We start from the raw sequence: 19,794 nt of genomic DNA on the forward strand, positions 1-19,794 counted from the left end.
TTTCTTTGCTTTTTCTCTTGTAGTGTGTGTTGTTCTCGTGATACGTTCTGTGATTCATGCTTCTTGATGCTTGCAGCAAATGGAAGACTGCGCCAATCATTGATGCAAACAAGCCGCTCTCTAGAAGTGCTATAATGAGAGGACCTTATGTGAACAGTGGCTCTCGCGACGTTGGACCCGACCCCAAGAGTGGAACTTACGACTAAAGAGAAGGAAAAGAGGAAGACCAAGGAAGAAGAATAAGAAGAAGTGGAGGAAGAACAAGGTGGTGTAGAGAGGAACTAGGCAGAGATGCACAACAGGGTAGCGTCGTTTTGCGTCATGGGCGATCTCGTCAGGCGTGCTCAGTGCCAGAGTTTTCCTGGGCAGTGTCAGGGGATGAAACTTCGACGTCCCAGGCTGGGAGAATTCCGGGTGGCGAGACGAGCGTTCTGCTCCAACGCACTGACAGTGGTGAATGCGCTCACGGTGGTCGACGCTCTCACGGTGGTGGAGCCTCCGGCTTCTCATACACTTCGTCCGGGGCTTGGGAACACGTTTCTATCTCGCAGCCAGAGACGCATAGGACTGAAGAAGGATCCGGCCAGTGACAAGTACGCGATTGTGAGGCAGGCTCGTCAGGAGGCAATAGCTGCTTACATTCCGGCGTATCCAGTCCCGCCTAGAGCTCGTGCCGACGCGGAAGATGGTGATGCAGCGTTGATTTGTCCGGGATGTGGTGTCTACATGCAAGACACGGATCCCTTGCAGCCGGGATACTTTAGAGTTCCTATCAAGCTCGACGTCCAGATTGACCGAGATGTTATTACGCCGGAAGAGATGGCGAGGCTAGAAGCGACTTGCGGAGAGCCAGTGCCAGGGCCGCCGGAAAAGAAGAAAGAAGCTGACTCTAGCTACTCTTACTTCGAGTTCGTCAAAGGAGAGATGACAGAGAAGGAGTACCGGGAGTTCACTCCCCCGAGTGACTACCACAAGAATGACGTGAAGAGTCTGGAGGAGACATGGGAGGATATCATCGACGGGGCTGAGGAGGCGGATGAAAGGAAGAAACGGAGAGATATGTTGAAGTCGTTCAAGCGCGAGAAGCCGTCTGAGGAACGGCTTGTGGTGTGCGCGCGGTGCCACTCGCTAAAGTACTATGGGCGCGTGAAAGAGAAAACAGCCGAGACGCTACTTCCGACGTTCGACTTTGACAAGATGGTCGGCCAGCGCTTGAAAACAGCTTATGGTAAACGAGCCGTCGTTCTCATGGTCGTCGATTCATCAGACTTCGACGGCTCTTTTCCTCGACAAGTCGCCAAGTTGATCTCTGAGGTTGAGGCACAGATGGCTGCTACTTACAGAACTGGATTTACCGGTAACTCGCCTCGACTGATAGTCGCTGCAACGAAAGTCGACTTGCTGCCCCCGCAGCTCTCACCGATGCGGCTGGAACAGTGGATAAGGAAGAGGGTGATCATTGGCGGAGCTCCTCGGCCGACTGCAGTCCATCTTGTGAGCGCGACAAAGAACTGGGGTGTACAGGCACTGACCGAGAGGATCACAAAAGTTGCTGGGCCTCGAGGCGACGTATGGGTTGTCGGAGCTCAGAACGCTGGGAAATCTTCGCTCATCAATGCTCTGGCACGTTTCAACGTTGGGAAGCACGAGAGCCGCCTCACTGAGGCGGCACATCCAGGGACTACGATCGGAATCCTCAAGATAACAGGGATCCTCCCGCAGAACATCAAGCTCTACGACACGCCCGGCATTTTCCACTCGCACCAGCTCACGATGCGGCTCAACGAGGAGGACTTCAAGAGCGTCCAGATGCGAAAGGAGCTCAAGCCCAGAACCTTCCGCATAAAGGTAACGTTTTTCCGCTGAGGTCGTCTACGTTCTAAAGCTGTAGTATCAATGTAGGTTGGCCACAGCATCCAAGTGGGAGGATACTTGAGACTGGATCTCTTAGAAGCTCCCGCCCGCACGATATACATGACAGTGTGGGCGTCACCTTTCATCTCGTTGCACATGGGAAAGACCGAGCGTGCGCTCGATGTTTTCAAGAAGCATATCGGCGTGGAGCTCAAGGTTTGCTGGTTTTGTCCACTTCCTGTTGTCTAATTCCCGGTTTTGTCCATCGCTAGCCTCCTTCGAGCCTGAAAAGCTGGATCGAGCAGGGACAATTCGTATCTCAAAAGTTTCGAGTCCATGGCGACGACTGGGAAGCGAGCACGGTAGATATCGCGGTCGCGGGACTGGGCTGGGTGGGCCTGGGACTTAAAGGCGAGGCAGTCATCGAGGTGTGGACATACGAGGGGGTGGCGGTCTCCACGCGAGAGGCTCTGGTGTACGACTACGCACGGATTTTCGAGACTCCTGGTTTCACGATCGTCCACCAGACCGAGGAGAAGCCAAAGAAGAGGCCGTCGAATGCAGAGACGGGCTTCAACCGGCGAGAGGACAGATGGGCCAGGGAAAAGATGAAAGCTGGGCCTAAACCGAAGGCTCTGGAGACACCAAAGGCGGAGCTGGAGGGCGAGCCGATGGAGCTCTGGTGATAACGAAAGGAGGGAGCAACGTCGAAAAAACAAAACAAAAGGAGGGAGATGCAAAGATCCGTGGGTTCCAGGTAAAAAGTTCTTTGTCAAGTACCTCACAACTTGTCTTTGGTGTGCCATGCAGGCATCCTTAAAAATCACACACAACACAGGTGGCTTGTTTCAATGATCTCCACTCGCTACTCCCTGGTGGGATCGTGACAAAGTCATATCTCTCGAGAAGCCGCCAAGACGAGAAAGTAGAAAGAGCAATGACGCGATCAAAAGGACCGGGGCTTGTCAAAGAGGACCGGGCTTGTCAAGATCATGCCCTGTTCTTCGAGGTATAGCTTTTCTCTCTCGAGAATTCACGGGTTTTTCTTCCAGAGCTATCTTACTGTTTGGAGAGCTCTTTGGGGAGATGCTTCTAGTGGCTACGAAAGCTATCATCCATTGCTAAGTATGCCAGCACTTAAAGCAATGCACAGGTTCTCTTCTATCTCTATCTCTCTCTTATATTTTTTGTGGACTTTTATTTGAGTGAGAGGTGCTTGTGTGACATGTCTTCCACTGGAAAGCCAAAGCCAAGTTTCCTAGTTGACAAAGGGAAGAAAAGTAACATCTAACTCTAGTTTCTAGGAGAGTTTATAAAATCTTGGTGAGGCATGGCTCCACTCCAGTCCTCCAGGCTATATGTTCTCTTTCGGTAGAGGAGAAATTTTCTATCCCTATGGTACAAGTCATCTTCACTGGAAAGGTGCTAGGCTTTTGAATTCTTAACCAAAAGCTTGAATTGTTAATCTAAAAGCTTGGAGCCCAAGTGATTGTTTGTTTACAAATGAGTGCTTGGAAGCTTTCCAAACAAACAAAACCATAAGCAAAATGTGCCTTTAGAAAATAATAATTAGTATTAGTATTTTAGTAATAATATTATTATTAGAATTTGAATTTGAAATGTAGACAGCCACTTTGCACTCGTGCGTGATGCTTTGTTAGTTTACAATAATCCATGGTGGAAGGTAGAAGATCCATCCATGTATAATATTAATCCTCTAGCTTGTTTTCCTGAAAAGAAACAATGGTCTCGGTTTTGGAATGATCTAACCAACTTCTTTCTCGCAGTGCATGATGAGGTTTAATTTCCCGCACCGAGATAATCTAAACTTCTACACCCCAAGACTTAAACAAAAGCCCCGAAATCTCCATAGTCTTCGCGGCCAAGCTGTGATTCACATCCCCCGAAGCTAGCATAGCTCGATCCATTCACATATCCATCGTTTCACTCCAATCCAGTCTAATCCATACTGGACAAAGTCTCCCCGCAAAGAAAGAAAAAAGTTGCAAGAAGTTCTTTATCATTTCCGACGCGCATATCATCAACTTATAGAGAGGTTGACGTAGAAGCTTAACCCAATTTCTTCCAGAGCTACATGCACAGAGATGAAAAGAGAAAACTGTAAAGAAAAGGAGGTGTAGAAGGATGAAGTAGAATCAATTAATTCTCTCTGGGGATTTTGTTGGTTTTCTCATGCATATCTGCAATGGCGGTCTCCAAAAGCCACGACTGGAGATCCAGTGGTGGTTATTCCCCGTGTGGCTCACACATGAAAGCCAAGAGGGCTGACACGTGAAGGTGACGAACTCAAGGATGACATCCATTGTATTCGTATTTTAATCGTCTCTTGGGACGATTCTATTCTTCTTTGCCACTGGTGGTGGTGGTGGTGGTGATGGTGGACGATGATTTTATGGAGCTTCTTGGCCTCTCTGGTTCCATTCGGAGGAAACACACTCAAGTGGTGGCCTTTGATGCTGCTCTCTAACACACCTACAAACCGAGAAAAGAGAAAAGAGGGAACCACCAAACTTGAGCTTGAATCAACGATCCTAGAGTGAGATTTTACCTGGTGTTGGAGTGCGAGGAGTTTTCTCTTTTCGCATAATTGCTATCATTTAGCCTTCACTGCAATCACCAACAAGAGAGATCACCAACGAGGAGAATTTCACTTAATTACCAGGCCCCGAGATGTTCTTGTTCTTTCCCCAGAGCTCTAGGGGATAAAACAACGCCGAGCTGCTAAAACCGACGTGTTTGCAATGTCAAGATTCTAAAAGCCTTGAAAAGAGAAAAGGCTCCTTTTGTTACCTCATTCCATCACCCGCTTACACCCGGACGGGCTTTTCGAGCGAGCTCCGTTTGCCTCCCAAAGCGCAGGAAAGAGCTGATGTGCCATTTTCTTCACTCCGCATTATGGAAGCAGAGACCCCTGTTTGTTGCTCCCAAAGTTTGAAAAGTAATAGAAAACCTGAGAAATCAATGAGATTCACCTTGCTTGTTGCTCCAAATACAGCCTGATACCCCTGGTTGAAAGAAGGGGGGCGGGGAAGAAAAATTCACCTCACACCACTCACCGCCCCTTCCTTGGATCAGGCTTTTGAAAAAAGCGAGAAAGCAACAAGGCGAATCATCATCGTCTCGCCGTACCTGTGATACGTCCACAAATGCCGTTTGGTGCGCCGGAGGAAGATCACAAAGATTCGGTGTTTTAGTTAGCTAGCCAGTCAAAGGACTGGAAGCAGCCACCATGTAAATAAAACAAAATCTGCGAGAGACGAGGGAGTTTTTAAAATCACAAACAAATGCAAAATGCCAACCAGAGAGAACAGCTCAAAAGAAGTGCTCGATAACTCAGAGAGGTGGTGCAAACGTAGCCTCAGAAACTTTCAAGCCAGGATCCGAAAGAAGACGCAAGAACCGCAGGAACGAGGACTCTACTTAATAGTCGGGTTCGTAGAGCCTCAGACGACCATGGACCACCAAACCGACAGACATAACTCAGCGAAACATAAAGATGAAGCAGCTACATAGCTCACTACAGAGAAAGAGAAAACAACAACAGTAAAGGAAAATAAAAAACCACGAGAAATATATGCAAGAAACACAAAGCACCGAAACAATGCCGACTAGAAAAATTCGAAAAAGTACCAGCAAGTAGCAGTCGTAAACCTTTACGAGTTCCGTTCCCACTACCCTCCGACTGCAAGAGAGAGAAAGGCAAAAGAAAAAAGAGTGTAAGAAGACAACATGAACAGGGAATAAGTAAGAAAGACGCAAAAGAGAGAGGATCTCTTCTTAGTTCTTACCTTGAGAGCAGCCGTCCGTCAGGAACAAGGGAATCCATGCAAGAGGCCTCGGCATGATGGAATCCTCTCCATGCGCAGCCAGAGTATATAACTCGTGCTATCCATCACACCACCAGGAGCACGCTTGCTTTACTTGACACCTTTCCTCTTGCCTGTGGCTGTGCTCCCCTGGATGCTATACACTGCTGCTGCCGGCTGGGCTGCCTGCACAGAAGCTTAAGCACGGAGTTGGACGAACGAACTGTAGAAAAAGAAAAAAAAAAAAGCTTCCAAGTGAGAAAAGCAAAGTTTAACATTCTGCACAGAAGCATAAGCACGGAGTTAGACGACCTGTGGATAAAACTAAAGCTTCAAAGTGAGAAAAGCAAAGTTTAACAAAGAAAAGCACTTACTGTCAACTCCAGTCCGTTCCTTACCCCGCGAAAAGCCCTCTTTTCCATTCTCTTACTCCTGCAGCAGATGCTCTGTATTGCGCGGTAAAGAGAGCGCATTTTTTGTTGGCAAGTCCGCTGTTAGGTGGTCCGCTTTCGCTTTCTCTGCTTTCTTCCCCCTCCCAAGAGTCCTTCCTCCTTCTCGTCCGCCTTTGGAGCGAGCTCTTCGGCAGCAGCGCTTGATATATGTGTAGGTTTTAGCGAGGTTTTTCTTCCGCAGCACGCTCTTTGCATGCGTCTTATAATTCCTCCTCCTCCGCAAGTCCCAAGTCGTCTCGTCTCCGGAAAATCGATTCTTTGCGTTTCTTCCGCAGTTTCGGCCTGACTCATGTCGTCTGTGTGATTGCTATCATGCCATCCAGCAGCGTTCGCTTTGCCTTGTTTTCCCTGTCTCTGTTTTCCAGCTGAGGAGCCGAGACAAGCGCTCCCTTGTCTTCTACAAAAATTACTCTTCCATATCAGTGTCGTTCTTCAAAGGCTTTGCGCACTCGGGAGTTCCATGATGAAGCGTGGCCTGGGAATTTGCTTCTCCTCAATCACCCAATGCATGATGTTGGCCTCCGGCGGTTTCATATCTGGCTGAAGATTTCCTTTCCTCCAACTGAAGCTCCTCGCATCCACAGCAAAGAAGTATCCGTCCCAGCATGCCGGCAAAGGAATACGATCCGTCCGCGTTACTTAATGCCAAGCCAGGAAGTTGTAGCCCCTCCCCATCGCATTCCCGGAAAGTTTTCGAGAGCCTCTCTTCCATGCTGGACAACTTCAAATATTGCAGGCCGAAGCAGGACTTCCAGCACAGCTTGGTGCCGCTCCGGAGCAGGAGGTCGGATGCATGGCCGCGAAACAGCACCAGCAGCAGCAACAGCAGCACCAGCACCAGCACCAGCAGCGGCAAGGACGAACAGAAGTTTCACAGAGAGGCGAAAGCTCGCCATCGGAGGAGCGCTGAATTGCAGCACCACTACATGCTCCATCCAAATTCCGGTTATCTGTTCGCCACGCCTAAGTTTGAAAAGGCCCGGAGCTCCCAGTCCACGGACGAGTCGGACGAAGTCCTGGGAGATTTGCAGCCGGTCATCGAGGAGCTTGGTTCCAGTAACTCGGCCAGCCGGAGGCATGCGGCGGAGAGAGTGAGACGGCTTGCAAAGTCGAGCACCAGGATAAGCATGACGCTGGTGAAGATGGGTGCAATCACACCACTTATCGCCATGCTGGATGCCTCCGCCAACGATAAAGGTGTCCAACACACGGCCCTGCTTGCACTTCTCAGCCTCGCCATCGGAACTAACGTGTAAGTTCTCCACGTCTCACACACCTTCCCAGTTTCGTTCCTGTTCCTGTTCCTGTTTTTCGTCCGTCCGGTCGTAGCGATAGTTTTCGAATTTCCGCCACATCGTCGGTGTCGCTGATATGTTCCTTCCATTGGTGTTTGCAGGAACAAGGCTGCCATAGTGACTGCTGGAGCCGTCCCGAAGATGGTGAAACTTTCTCAGGAATCGGGAGGAACAGTCCAAGAAGGCCTGGCAGCAGTCTTCCTCAGCTTGTCTGCTTTGGATGTGAACAAGCCCGTAATTGGACATTCTGGTGCTGTCCCAGCTCTCATCAATATCTTGAAGCAGGGAGCAAGCTTGAAAGCCAAAAAGGACGCATTGAAAGCGCTGTGCAATCTCTCCATCTTCCACGGCAACGTTAAGGTGATCGTCGACGCTAATATAATCCAGTCCCTGCTAGATATGATTTACCACCCCGAGCTTGTGGAAACGGCAGTAGATCTTCTGGGAAATCTAGCAGCAACTGAAGTAGGCCGGCGAGCTATTGTCGACAAGCAAGACGCTGTCCTCATACTGGTGGACGTTCTCGGCTGGGCTGACGCTCCACAGTGTCAAGAGAAGGCCGTATCTGTCCTCATGACCATGGCGTACCGGAGCCGTGCGTTGAGACAGGCAATTTCCCGTTGCGGAGCAGTATCGGCACTCTTGGAACTGTCCATATTGGGGAGCTCTCTAGCACAGAAGGTAGCTGCATGGATCCTCGACTGTCTCAAGCAGGATGACGACTTTGGCAGGAAGAGCTCGACTACGTTTCATGATGTCTTCTGCTGTGAAGACGCGCAACCCGGAAAGTTTGTCCATAAAGTCCTTCAAAACCGCAACATGATGGCCAGAGAAGGCATGAATCCGCAACTTGGTCCTGGTTGTGATATTTCTGACCACTTCATTTCAATCACACTGTGATTTTCAGCTCCGCTCATCATGTCTGGAAAGAAAAAAAAACAGCATTTAAAAACAGGAGTCACGAGAAACAAAGCCAGATATTTCCTCATACCCTCAAGATATTCCTGGAGGGGTCTCAAATTCCTGGCGTCTTTTGTAAATTGCAGAATGAATGTTCTTTCACCTGTGCAGTACAGTTGTGTAACTGTGTAATTTTTTTCCTCAACAATCCACGGTCAAACTCAGTCACCAAGCACAGCCAGCTTTCCAGTCGGTTTCTGTGCGAAGGAACGCCAACAAGGTTAGGCAGTACAAACAAAAAAGAATAACAGAGTCACCATCAGCAAACCTTACCTTATTCTTTCCTTCGTAAGACGTGAACATCGGATTCTGCAACCGGACTCCAGCAAGCCAACTCCCTCACCCGGAACGACAAGTCCATACAAAACAAGCTCTTTCCGCACGAAAATCCTGACCGGCAATATGAGCATGCGCCCCCCTATCAAACTCATCAGACAGACTTTGAATTAATATCACAAAATACAGCTCACTACGCTACAAAATAGAAACTGATGCCTCACAAACCACAAGACATCAGAGAGGTGTTGGGGACTCCTCGCAAGAGCTCTCCTTAGATTGGTCTTGTTGCAACTCTGTGTGTCGCCGTTAATACATAAAATTTCAAGGAAAATGAAACAGCAGCCTACCTTTCTTTTTAAGCTTGTTCCGGAAACTTCTTTTCCTGCTGAAAGCTCCCTCCTGCAATAATTTTAAAAGACCTTTAGATGAAGGAACGCATGAACAACATATAAGTACCACTGGTTGGCCATCAGAAATTGCTATACGGACAGCGTCCGCAAGCGGTTTACTGGATTCTGTGTAAAGACTTGTAACAACGCCGGTATTACCAGCCCGTCCCGTTCTTCCCACTCTATGGAGATAATCGACTGCGTTTAACGCAAACTCGGCCTGCAAAGAGCTAGTTGTAAAAAGCTTTCAAACTTTGTTTTACTCACCTGGACGATATGACCAATATCACGGATGTCAAGTCCTCGAGCGCCTGAATCTGTACACAGCAGTATCCCGCCTTCATCTTGAAACCTTTTCAAGTTGCTAGTGCGCTCCTCCAAGGGGATATCTCTATGGTAACATAGTGGTACGATGTTTACTTTCTCCAGAATTTTGGAAATGGCAGTAACTGACTCGATGGTGTTCGCGAACACCATCGTCCGCATAAAGGATGGTGGCGGACCTGCCTCATTAACTTCTGGCCGTGCGGCAATGGCTTTGAGAAGTGCTTCTACTCGCTTTTTAGAATCGACCTCAATCCACTGATGCTTTACACTGCAGCAGAAACTCGATAAGTTACGAGAACACTAGAACCACACACTACCTTGGAATTTGTCGGTGAAGGAAATCGCCGTTGACCCAGGTAGCGTCCGGGAATTGGTACGAGAGCATTATAGCAGGAGTTTTTTTCCCTACTACCGGCAGTGTAGCAGCCACAAAAATGTATTGCTTGCTCCTTTTGTACTTTTTCCTGTATGTCTTGCGCTTTTTCTTTGTAGTGTCGTCCCCCTTTTCATCACCGCCAGATTCTGTTGGTCCGGGAGTACAGTCAGTAGCTGTCTCAGAATCGATGTCTGCTGCCGCTTCCTTCCACTCACTGGCTATCTCCTTTTCCATATCAGAATCACCGTCGGATTCAAATTCCTCTTCTTTAGAAGGTTCAAAGTCGGTCCATGGCTTGGTTTCCTCCTTTTTTTGCTCACTACCCGGCTTCTGGATGGCTTTTTCCTCCGCAGCAAGCTTTTTCTCGGCAAGCCTGAGCAGTGGAATCAACCGTTGGGTCACTTGCCGTTCAAAACCCCCTGATAAGAGCATATCCGCTTCATCAAAGACCTGTGTACCTCGTTAAGTATGTAGTTCGGCAGAAGATAGAAATGAACAATCAACTCACCACATAACGGGCATCTCTTAAAAAAGCCGTTCTACGCTTTTGCTTTGGATCGAAGCTGAAGAGGTGGTTTATCAAGGCTCCCGGTGTAGCAAACACAAAATCTGGGGGCGATGTTGGCCATCCCTGAAAAGAACATAGTAAATTATCAGGAACTCGGGTGAGCATTTTCTCACGTACCTGACCTCCCGTTATGACAGCAACCCGAACAAAATCACCCAGCTTACTGCAAACCTTGGTCGCCATCTCGGCAGCTTGTTGACACAGGGTAGCGTTCGGGCACAAAACCAAAGCAAAGCTGCGTGGAATGTAAGCATTCTCGTCCTCGGCTTTCTTCTCCTTGAATTCCTCATTCGACTTTGCAAGGAGTTGAAAAATCGGAAGGAGATACGCATGAGTTTTTCCACTGCCCGTCTCGGCAGCCAAAATTACGTCACCACCTTCTAGAATACGAGGAATTGCAGCACCCTGGCAGAACGAAGAGCAAACTTGTTACCCCATAATCACACACAAAAACAATTCTCCTCACAAACATACCTGTATCGCCGAGGGACGATCAAACCCCGCCTTCATAGCAGCCTGTGAGATTTCCCCGGACAATCCCAGCGAAATCCAGCTGACGCCAGGCTCGGCATGAAAAGAATACCTGGCCTGCTGCTTCTTCTTCTCCTTGGCGCTCGCAGCGACGGAATACACGCGAATGAATCCCCCGCATTGCGATTGCGATCGCGATTGCGCCCTAGCGCCCCTGCCGCCGCGCAATCCCGACCTCCATATCCACTGGCAGAACGTTGGCGACGAGAATCCGAGCTGCCGATGCGCCGGGGCGCCAAGCATTTCTCCACCACGCCCTAAACCCTAGCTCCACCTCTAAAACCCTATCCCGCCAAATACATTTTAAAACCAATGCTTGATAGAGATTAGGGCTTTTGGGCACTATACTGTACTCTTCAATGATTGGCGGGAAGAAACAAAAGTTTAAAAACCATTCTTTTTTTTGCTCCTTTTCTTCCTCTTTTAGTTTCCAATGGGCTGAGACAATTGATCCAAGAACACGGCCTCCAGCCCCGAGAAAGATTTGTTGATCTCCGAGAGGTCATCGTCCTGGTCGCAGCAAATCCCCAGATCGCTCACGCTGAAGCTATTCCCACCACAATCGCCCTCGTCCCAGATCATCGACTGGCACTTGAAATCGTCCCCTTGCTCCATGATCGTCAGCCCACCACCCAGCGCTGGCAGCTCCGCGGAGAAATCTGAGCTAAAGATCTCCGGCTGGGTGATCATTTGCCTGTGATCGACGTCGCAGCAGCTGGAGCAATTCATCTGGATCGCGAGCTTGTCCTCTCGGCAGCGCTTGAGGATCGCTCTGTTCTCGCTGGGTTCCTCCACCAGCGAGCTCGGCACGATCCTGCTAGTGCCACCATTGTTCTTGCTGGTGTTGGTGGCGATGCTCAAAGCACTCCCAGTGTTCTTCGCTTCCACCACGCAGCTCGTCGACGAGCTCGAATCGCTCGACTTGTTGGGCTTCTCGATGCAAAGCTTCTTCGCTGGAGCAGCGTGAATTCCTGGCACTGCCGCCACTGCTACTCCTGTTTGATCGGATGCCGCGGAGCTGCTAGTGCTACACCCGGAGTTGGATCCCGACTCGGGGAAATTGAGCTGGGCGGATGGGCCATAGTGGATCTTCGCGGCGCGATCGTAGGCAGCAGCGGCGTCCTCGGCGGTGGTGAAAGTCCCCAGCCAAATCCTCGCTCCTCGATTGGGCTCTCGAATCTCCGCGACCCATTTCCCCCAAGTTCTTTGCCGGACGCCGCGATACTGGCACTGGGAGTTTTGTGGACCGCCCTTGCCTTTCATACACCCCTTCTTGCTGCGCTGGGGGCTCCTGTCACTGCTCGTGCCGCCCAGATTCGCCGAGGAGCTCGACGATGCCAGCGAGAATTTCTTGGATCTTGCAAGATTGTGATCGCTGCTGGATGCCGCCGCGGTGGCCGCGCCCGGGAGATGATGGATCAGCGCCGCCGGCGGGATCTTGTAGACGATCGGGGCGGCGCCGGCGTCGATCATCTTGGGGAGGACCCTGTGCGTGTTCTTGCTGCCGGGCGCGTTGATCCGGCGCACCGAAAACACTTCTTGCGGGTTGGAGCACGACCGAGGAGGCATTCTTTTTGCGAGATTTCGCTCTCTTTCCTCGAGATCGATGATCCTCGCAGAGCTTTTCGGCGCCCGGCCTGCGCCAAATATGATCCTCCTCCTCCCGCGACCTATTTCTGGATCAAACCAATCCAGCAAAGACTTACTCCAAGATTCCTCCTTGGCGCTCCGGGATCGCTCGCCCTAGCTCCAAGATCACTCACATTCTTCCTCTAGATCGCCATAAACCCTTCCTCCCTCCCAACAGAAGCAAAGCAAATGGCATGGAATAAAACTTACCTGCCAAGACATTAACTTTTTACCCCCCAAAGATTACAAGAAAAATCCCCCGAAATAATAAGTCGGCCGCCGCCTTGTGGCTTAAGTTACGTGGCGTTAAACATCCAAACGGGCGCCTGCCACGTGTCGTGCGTCACCGCCGTTAAACAACCACAACGTGCGTCACATCCGGCCGTTAGGTATGCCACGCCAGCCCTAGTCTATTGTCCTCGTGATATTCCATGGTTGGCTTCGCGCCTCCTCAAACTCTCAAACAAACTAAACAACAACAAAGAACAAATATAGGGCTGGCAGGCAAATCTTGGCTAAGTGCCAAATTCTCACACAGCCACTAGCTATGGCCTTTTGTTTCCATACAGTTCAATAGAATAGATTGATTAATCGAAAGAAATTTGCAATTATCTTAACCATGTACACTCTTTTGGATTGTTTAGATGGATTGTTTATTTGGCAATTATCTTATCAACATTCTTATAGGATTTTTAGATGGATTGATTCATCAGAATAAATTTGCAATTTTTTCTTAAAAATGCACATTGTTTTATTTAGACTTCAACTATGAAGAAAGGGCGGGAATCCACGTGTCGGACACGTGGATGATTTTGGCGGGAAAAAGCATATGCTTTGGGTTTTTAGGCTAGAACCCTAAAGAGCGTCATGTATGGGGACAATGCGGCTATGGATTTTGGGGGCGGGGGGTTCATGCCCTCGCAGCCCAGCGGCTTCGCTACTGGAGGCGGCGATCCATCCGTGAAGGTATGATTTAGAGCGTCTTGTTCTGGCGATCTTTGCGATGGATTGATCGGTTTTTCGTCCGTTATAAAGAAATCTGGGGCTCCAAGCAGCGGTCTCTTTCCGCTTACTGTGAAGCAGATGAGCCGGGCGATTCAATCGTCTACTGATGATAATCTTATTGTGGACGGCCAGTCTATGAGCAATGTAAGAAAGAGCTATTTTTTTAATTTTTTTTCTCTTCTTGTTCTGCTGATAGAATTCACGCAGGTCACGATGGTGGGGATGTTGCTCGGGAAAGAGGAAAGGGCGACGGATATTTCCTTCATGCTTGACGATGGAACTGGCAGAGTCGAAGTGAAAAGATGGTACTAGCAAAAGCTCTTTTTTCTTTTTTTTTTCTTTTCTGATAGTGTTCGTTTTTCTTCTTTGTTTCAGGATCGAGTCACCGGATGCTCCCGAGGCTTTGCAGCTACACAGCATTCAGTAAGTACTTGGAAAATGGAGAGAAAAATGAATTGGACGCTTATTTTTGTTATGGTTCTCGCTGCTTTCTTATTTCCCAACTTCAGGCACGGACAGTATGTACGAATTCACGGACACCTTCGGACGTTCCAGAACAAGAGAACAGTTGTCGCTTTTGCAGTGAAGTAATCTCACTCGATTCTCTGCTCTTGGAACTCCATAGCTAACTTCGTTTTGCAGGCCTATCACAGACTTCAACGAGATCACGTTCCACTTCCTGGACTGCATCTTTGCACATACCTACAACACGAAATCACAGGTAGCAAGTACTCTTAGCATTGTTTTGTAGAGAGTTTTAAAGTTTCAGCTTCTAGGGGGCGGCAAGGCCTGACGGTCCCGCGTCTCCTCCCACTTTCAATCACACAAACTATTCCAATCCCGTATCCAATCCGGTAAGTGCATTGTAAAATCCATGTAACGGGGAAGTAACGCACCGTTCTTTTTTTATTCCTTGGCAGTATGCTACTCCAGCGGCTCCTGCGAATTCCAATGGGATGAGTGAATGCCAACGCCGGGTACAGGCGGTTTTTGAGGAGCCATCTGTTAAGTCCGTAGCTTTCGCATTTCGAAGCTTGCGATGATGTTAAATACTCCGGTGCTTGTTTTATTTCTTGGCAGGGAAAGTGAGCAGGGCCTTCACGTTGATGAGATTGCGAGACGCATTACTGGTTTCTCCAAGAAGCAAGTCAGGTGATATTACGTTTTCATCGGTGAAGGCTCCTGATAATATTTTAACACTCGCAGAGATGCGGTGGAGTTTCTGGTGAACGAAGGTTACGTTTATTCCACTGTCGACGACGAGCATTTCAAGTCCACCAACACTTACTAATGTCCGATGGATCCGCTCAGTAAAAAAAAGTAAGAGAGGTACTTGCGAAGTTTGCGGAAGTGTAGCCAAAGGTACTTATAGTTCTATATTTCTCCCAAGGAAACCTGTCACAACTTTTTTCAAAGACAGGAACCACGATGAAAGTATAGAGAAACTTTGTTTTTATCGTACGCAACGAGTCTATAACTTAGCTTTCGAGTTAGATAATCCAAGTTGCACGATGCGGCCGTGATCACCGGGAACTTAGACACTAGATACTCACAAAACCGCGACTCCAACTAGCTTGGATCGATCATTCTCGCCTTCTCCAAGCTTGCGATAGGTTTCTCCTGCCATAAAACTATCAGAATGGAAGCATAACTTTCTTTTCTTACTTGGTCGTCGTGTTTGTTCTTGTGCCCAAGCTCGTCGTTAATGGCCGCGTAGCGCAGTGGATGAGCGCGTCAGACTTCGGATCTGAAGGTCGTGGGTTCGAATCCCACTGTGGTCGCTGGAAGTCCACATTCACACACTAAAGCTTACACATATATTTTTCAAGAGGCCGGCTTCTCGTTGATAAGTTGCCAGCACTTTTGCAACGTTTGCATGAGGTCGTCCCCATTGATCGGCTTGCACAAACACCTGGAAGAAAGTAATAAGCAAAGAAAACAAAAGGAGAACGCCGAGAGAGAAAAGTAGACTTACATATACATGCCGGCCTCGTAACACTGGCGCATCTCCTCTTCCAGAGCAGCCGCGGTTACAGCAACGACGAGCGGGGGCGAAGCAACTTCTTGTTTGATTCTTCTACATGCTTGGAGCCCATCCATCTCGGGCATGTAGCAATCCATCAAGCAAACATCGTACCTGGAGCGACAGAGTAGCAGAGAAGAACTCCAGAAAAAAACCAAAAGGATAGCTTCTTACTTGTTTTCCTTGGCCCGTTTTAGTGCTTCTAGCCCATTCTCAGCTACATCAGCTTCGTATCCTAGTCTCCCGAGCAACTTTATAATAACCTGAAACACAGAAAAGAAGTCTCGTTTGATCTTTCAAGGTGTAGGAATCGAGCAACCAAACCTTCCGATTGATCGGATTGTCTTCGGCCACCAGGATGCGTAGCGGGCACATTTTCGACACCTCGACCAGCCTCTTTGGAGAGGAAACCACCTCATGCTGCTGTCGGAGTGAAGTTTGAGGCATGAAACTCAATAAAACACCGCGAAGTTGCGACTCCTTGATAGGCTTACAAACGGAGGCTTGGAATCTGATCGGTTTGTCAACACCCTGGAGCAGGACAGAGTGAGAGGTACTCGATATCATGGGATTTTACCGGGAAGTGGTACTCTCGCTGGCGCTCCCCAAAGGGAACAAGTATCACAGTTGGGATGTGTGAGTCGTCCTGGCAATATTTTAAACACTCCACGGCTTGGCTATTGTCTGTTGCATCAAACTGAACACAAATGAGATGCTGAGGTATGGGAATACAGACAACTTACTAATACATTGTTGAATATCACGACATAAAGCTCGGCCGCCATTTGACGTAGCAAAGCCAAAGCATCTTTGCTGTCACTCGCGCATATTGGCCTCATATCGAAACTGAAAAAACCACAAGCGAGATTTGAGGACGCAGGAAAACGCAGATGATGCTTTACCTCTTCAGAATATTTGCACACATTGCTTGCGTGTTGCTGCTACAAGCATCGACAACAAGAACTCGCTTCCCATGAAGGCTTGCAGTGGCATCGTCTTTGACGCTGGCGTTGGTGACACATTGCACTTCTTCGGCGCGGATCGTGAAGTGAAAGGTACTTCCAGCTCCCAAGTCAGTCTCCACCCTGAAGAGATCATAATCAAGTCGAGCGTCTAGTTAATCAAGCGGTTACCATATACGACCTCCATGTAGTTTGCATAAACGAGCACATATCACCAGGCCAAGTCCTGTGCCACCATATTTGCGAGTTGTTGACGCGTCAACCTGTGAAAAGGCCTGCGCATAATTCCACATTGTTAGCACGAGTAAGTCTTTTTGCTTGGGTTCTTACATATACAGATTAGATCGGTGTACCTGGAAAAGACAGTTTTTTCGGTTGGCTGGAATGCCTGAGCCTGTGTCCTTTATAGAAAATTGAATGTCCCACAAGTTTTTGGCTGTCCTGTGGCCATTGATGCTCAGGTAAACACCACCACTACTTGTGAACTTCACAGCATTACTGAGAAGATTTATCTGTGAAAAACTGTTGTGATATGCATATTCAGCAGAAATTCTCTCACCAGGATTTGCCTGATTCGAATCAAGTCCGCAAGAACAACTTTCGGGACCTGCGTATACATTGTAAGTCGAAGTGGAGGCAAATTAAGCCAGGCCTTACAGTTTCCGTGATGGAGTATGTCAATTCAAGAGACTTGATAGCTGCTAGAGGAGAAATGCTATCAAACGTCTCCTCAACGCAGCGTGTTAAGTTAACTGGCCTGAGCTCAAGTTCCATTTTACCAGCCTCGATTTTGCTGCAATACTAGAAACGTAAGAAGGAATCTAAACTTGGTTGCCAACCTATAGTCAAGAATATCGTTTATAATTCCAATCAATGCTTCTCCACTGTGTCGGATAGTAGAGGCGTATTCATGTTGCTCATCTGTAAGTGCAGTTTCCAAAAGAAGTGTACACATTCCGATCACTGAATTCATTGGCGTCCGGATCTCATGGGACATGTGAGCCTGCAAACGATTTAGTTCACAGAATTGACAAAAGAAGCTCCATACCAGAAACGTAGCTTTAGCTTGAGCAGCCTTCTCTGCATTATCCCGTGCTTCTCTAAGAGCATCCAGTGTCTCGTACTCTAACGTCTTGTCCAGAGCAATGCCAGACCACTCAGTTGTTCCATCATCCAGCAGCTTCGGGGCAGCATGTACTCGAACCCAGTGATGACGATTCGATTCAACACTGCAAGAAATCTTGTTTGTCAGTCACGCTTGAAAATCTTTTCCAAACAGGTACCGAAAATGACAATCAAAGGGGGCTCCTGAAATTTGAGATTCGAGCATCTGAACTTTCACATCATCCCAGTCATCACGAAGCACTGTCATTCCTGCGTGCACAGGATAAAAACAATTCCGCAAGTAAGCTACCAATAACTTACCGAATGCCCTTCTCTCACTAAAAACATCAGTAGCAGAATCTGAGAAACAAGTAATCAGCATCTTTGAACTATCTGACTACAAATCTGACCTTTAGTGTGGCCGCTGAGCATATCAAGTGCGCCTTTACTCATGAATGGGAAGCATTCTTTACCTTCCTTGGTGATTCGGTAGGAGAAAACACCCCCTGAACATTCCGACTGTTATCCTGAAAATTATGGTGCTGTCCAAACCTGGAATCAAATCCGTGATTCTGTTCTGAAGAAAAAAACCCATGGTTAGCTCGTGTGAAATGCACGAAAGGCCTTGCCTGCGAAGTTCTTGCTGTGACTCTCGCAGCTCCTCCTCTGCAAGCTTGACGCTGGTTATATCTTTTCCAGCCGCAAATGTCAGGCTTGCTGTCCATAAAATCCACTTGTACGTGCCAGTAGCGTCGATAACAACTGGGCCAGTTGGCTACGATGGAGAACAAGAAGGAATGATCAGACATTCGAATAAACAAGAGAAGATATACGTTTTCACCACAGCGGTAACGGTTTGCGAAGTTGATGACAGTATCTCCGTCTTTCAAAGCCTGAGCAGCAACCCGCGTACGCTCAAAGTCATCCACATGCACAAAGTTCATATATGGCTTGGACTTGAAATCCTCGTAAGTGTATCTGCTATGTCCTTTTAACGAGCTTAGACCAAAATAAAATGAACTTACCCAAGTGTTTCTGGAAAAGCGGGGCTGATCTTATCAAAGAAGGTACCATCTCCACTCCAATTGACCAAAAATTCGTGCGGAAGCGTCCAATAATTCAGGTACTTTTCTTCTATGGTTTTCCTGTCGTGAATATCAACTCTCCACCCAACAAAACCAAGGAGCTCTCCGGTGACGGATAGCCTCGGCTTGGCTATGTCAAGTATCCACCGGTACTGATTCGTAAAAATCTGCACACAAGCAAGAGAAACGAGAAATGAGTAGAAACCCACACTTTGCCATACCTTCAAGCGGTATTCCATCTGGAACGGTGTCTTCGTCGCCGGCGCCGACGAAACAACCTCCTTGCACTGTTTGACATCGTCTGGATGACAAGAAAGCGCCCATTCCCTACCATACAAAGCGTCTAAACTTGGATCTACCAAGTCGAGCCACCTCTCGCTGTCAAGCTGGATGTTCTTCCCACACATCCATGCAACAGCTGGCAGTGTTTTCTCCGATGAGTAATAGGCGGGCGACGACGTAGACGGTGTCGACGGCGTGTTCCTGGCGGAAGGCTCGGGGTAAACTGGAATGATAACCGGTTTTGGTTTCCTCACGGATGTCTGCACCGGAGTACTTGTATCGCCTGTTGCATGGTCGTCTTCAGGGATCACGAACTCTGTTGTACCTTCCGCAGCCAGTCTCCTTACATAGAGTGGGCTTGGTGTTGATGAGCCGGTTCCAAGAGGACTTAGTTCGAAGCTGCTGGTTGGAGACGTCCCCTTTGACCCCACAAGCAAAGGATTGCCGGAGGAGCATGAGCTCGAAGTCGACTGTCCGGAGTCCGATTTAGGAGATGGCTGAGCTGATGCCAAAACTTCACCTTCCTCACTGGTTGACGACCTGACGTTGGACTTTGCCTTGTTGAATTCTTTGGAGCTAAGATCAGTGCTTTTTGTTTTCCTGAGCTTGTTTGGTGGCCGTGACGTGTCCCTGGCCTTCGGCAAAACCTTGTCGAGACTAGCGTTGGAGCTGTTTCTTCCTCCCGAGCACTTCTGAGTTCCCTGCTCACCTTGCAGCACAGCATCTGATGGCCCTCGAAGGACGAATGTGAACACGAAACTGCCAAGCTCAAACTTCCCAGCGACGAAGCCGACCGCAAAAACAAGAACTATCAACCACGCGTTCCCCTGAATGTCATTTAGTCCT

General features: G+C 48.5%; 6 protein-coding genes, 1 long non-coding RNA gene and 1 other non-coding gene across 11 annotated transcripts in view; 4 read left to right on the forward strand and 4 right to left on the reverse strand.

Moving 5' to 3' along the window:
• Nucleotides 1-3,193, forward strand: part of LOC9633914 (GTP-binding protein BRASSINAZOLE INSENSITIVE PALE GREEN 2, chloroplastic) — a 3,566-nt gene extending 373 nt beyond the window's left edge. Inside the window, exons 2-5 of one of the 2 annotated variants that reach the window (XM_024686714.1) lie at nt 158-1,848; nt 1,903-2,070; nt 2,127-2,611; nt 2,665-3,193. In XM_024686714.1, coding sequence (XP_024542482.1) covers nt 292-1,848; nt 1,903-2,070; nt 2,127-2,540 — 2,139 coding nt within the window. In that variant the 5' untranslated portion in view covers nt 158-291 and the 3' untranslated portion in view covers nt 2,541-2,611; nt 2,665-3,193. Of the gene's footprint in view, nt 1-76; nt 1,849-1,902; nt 2,071-2,126; nt 2,612-2,664 lie in introns of both variants that reach the window. The other variant, XM_024686713.1, reaches the window with a different exon arrangement.
• Nucleotides 3,194-3,990: 797 nt separating this feature from the next.
• On the reverse strand, nt 3,991-5,902 carry LOC9648293. Its single transcript, XR_002993773.1, has 6 exons — nt 5,664-5,902; nt 5,506-5,557; nt 4,666-5,122; nt 4,535-4,593; nt 4,424-4,482; nt 3,991-4,347 (listed from the first exon to the last, which is right to left on the reverse strand). It is a non-coding gene; the product is annotated as an uncharacterized LOC9648293 (long non-coding RNA).
• A 173-nt stretch (nt 5,903-6,075) lies between these two features.
• Nucleotides 6,076-8,501, forward strand: LOC9633915 (U-box domain-containing protein 12). The gene is made up of 2 exons (XM_002981674.2): nt 6,076-7,385; nt 7,530-8,501. The coding sequence occupies exons 1-2, from the start codon at nt 6,739-6,741 to the stop codon at nt 8,326-8,328; spliced, it is 1,446 nt and encodes a 481-aa protein (XP_002981720.2). The 5' UTR covers nt 6,076-6,738; the 3' UTR covers nt 8,329-8,501.
• A 306-nt stretch (nt 8,502-8,807) lies between these two features.
• On the reverse strand, nt 8,808-11,135 carry LOC9648294 (DEAD-box ATP-dependent RNA helicase 22). Its single transcript, XM_024686705.1, has 8 exons — nt 10,802-11,135; nt 10,445-10,732; nt 10,268-10,390; nt 9,701-10,209; nt 9,324-9,651; nt 9,124-9,276; nt 9,015-9,066; nt 8,808-8,960 (listed from the first exon to the last, which is right to left on the reverse strand). The coding sequence occupies exons 1-8, from the start codon at nt 11,099-11,101 to the stop codon at nt 8,902-8,904; spliced, it is 1,812 nt and encodes a 603-aa protein (XP_024542473.1). The 5' UTR covers nt 11,102-11,135; the 3' UTR covers nt 8,808-8,901.
• Nucleotides 11,136-11,234: 99 nt separating this feature from the next.
• LOC112350467 (dehydration-responsive element-binding protein 2F-like) lies at nt 11,235-12,687 on the reverse strand. The gene has a single exon (XM_024686706.1). It carries the CDS (start codon nt 12,425-12,427, stop codon nt 11,282-11,284), a length of 1,146 nt encoding a protein of 381 aa, XP_024542474.1. The 5' UTR covers nt 12,428-12,687; the 3' UTR covers nt 11,235-11,281.
• A 661-nt stretch (nt 12,688-13,348) lies between these two features.
• LOC9633917 (replication protein A 32 kDa subunit A) lies at nt 13,349-15,027 on the forward strand. 3 transcript variants are annotated; one of them, XR_002993771.1, is made up of 11 exons: nt 13,349-13,453; nt 13,523-13,636; nt 13,700-13,797; nt 13,868-13,915; nt 14,002-14,079; nt 14,135-14,213; nt 14,269-14,346; nt 14,413-14,501; nt 14,573-14,644; nt 14,699-14,854; nt 14,909-15,027. XR_002993771.1 is itself a non-coding variant. In XM_002981675.2 (10 exons), exons 1-10 carry the CDS (start codon nt 13,355-13,357, stop codon nt 14,781-14,783), a joined length of 840 nt encoding a protein of 279 aa, XP_002981721.1. In that variant the 5' UTR covers nt 13,349-13,354; the 3' UTR covers nt 14,784-14,955. The 3 variants fall into 3 exon arrangements, 1 of the variants encoding a protein (XP_002981721.1); XR_002993772.1 differs by having other exon boundaries at nt 14,913-15,027; XM_002981675.2 differs by having other exon boundaries at nt 14,699-14,955.
• Nucleotides 15,028-15,084: 57 nt separating this feature from the next.
• LOC9648295 (hybrid signal transduction histidine kinase B) lies at nt 15,085-17,963 on the reverse strand. Its single transcript, XM_002981756.2, has 15 exons — nt 17,761-17,963; nt 17,526-17,706; nt 17,317-17,480; nt 17,135-17,270; nt 17,037-17,084; nt 16,831-16,989; nt 16,649-16,752; nt 16,418-16,600; nt 16,259-16,361; nt 16,093-16,212; nt 15,840-16,046; nt 15,690-15,778; nt 15,468-15,629; nt 15,158-15,404; nt 15,085-15,112 (listed from the first exon to the last, which is right to left on the reverse strand). Exons 1-14 carry the CDS (start codon nt 17,961-17,963, stop codon nt 15,317-15,319), a joined length of 1,947 nt encoding a protein of 648 aa, XP_002981802.2. The 3' UTR covers nt 15,085-15,112; nt 15,158-15,316.
• On the forward strand, nt 15,200-15,273 carry TRNAR-UCG. The gene has a single exon. It is a non-coding gene; the product is annotated as a tRNA-Arg (tRNA).
• Nucleotides 17,964-19,794: the final 1,831 nt, after the last annotated feature.

Source organism: Selaginella moellendorffii, unplaced genomic scaffold (genome assembly GCF_000143415.4).
Source record: "Selaginella moellendorffii unplaced genomic scaffold, v1.0 SELMOscaffold_50, whole genome shotgun sequence".
In the NCBI taxonomy this organism is placed as follows: domain Eukaryota; kingdom Viridiplantae; phylum Streptophyta; class Lycopodiopsida; order Selaginellales; family Selaginellaceae; genus Selaginella; species Selaginella moellendorffii.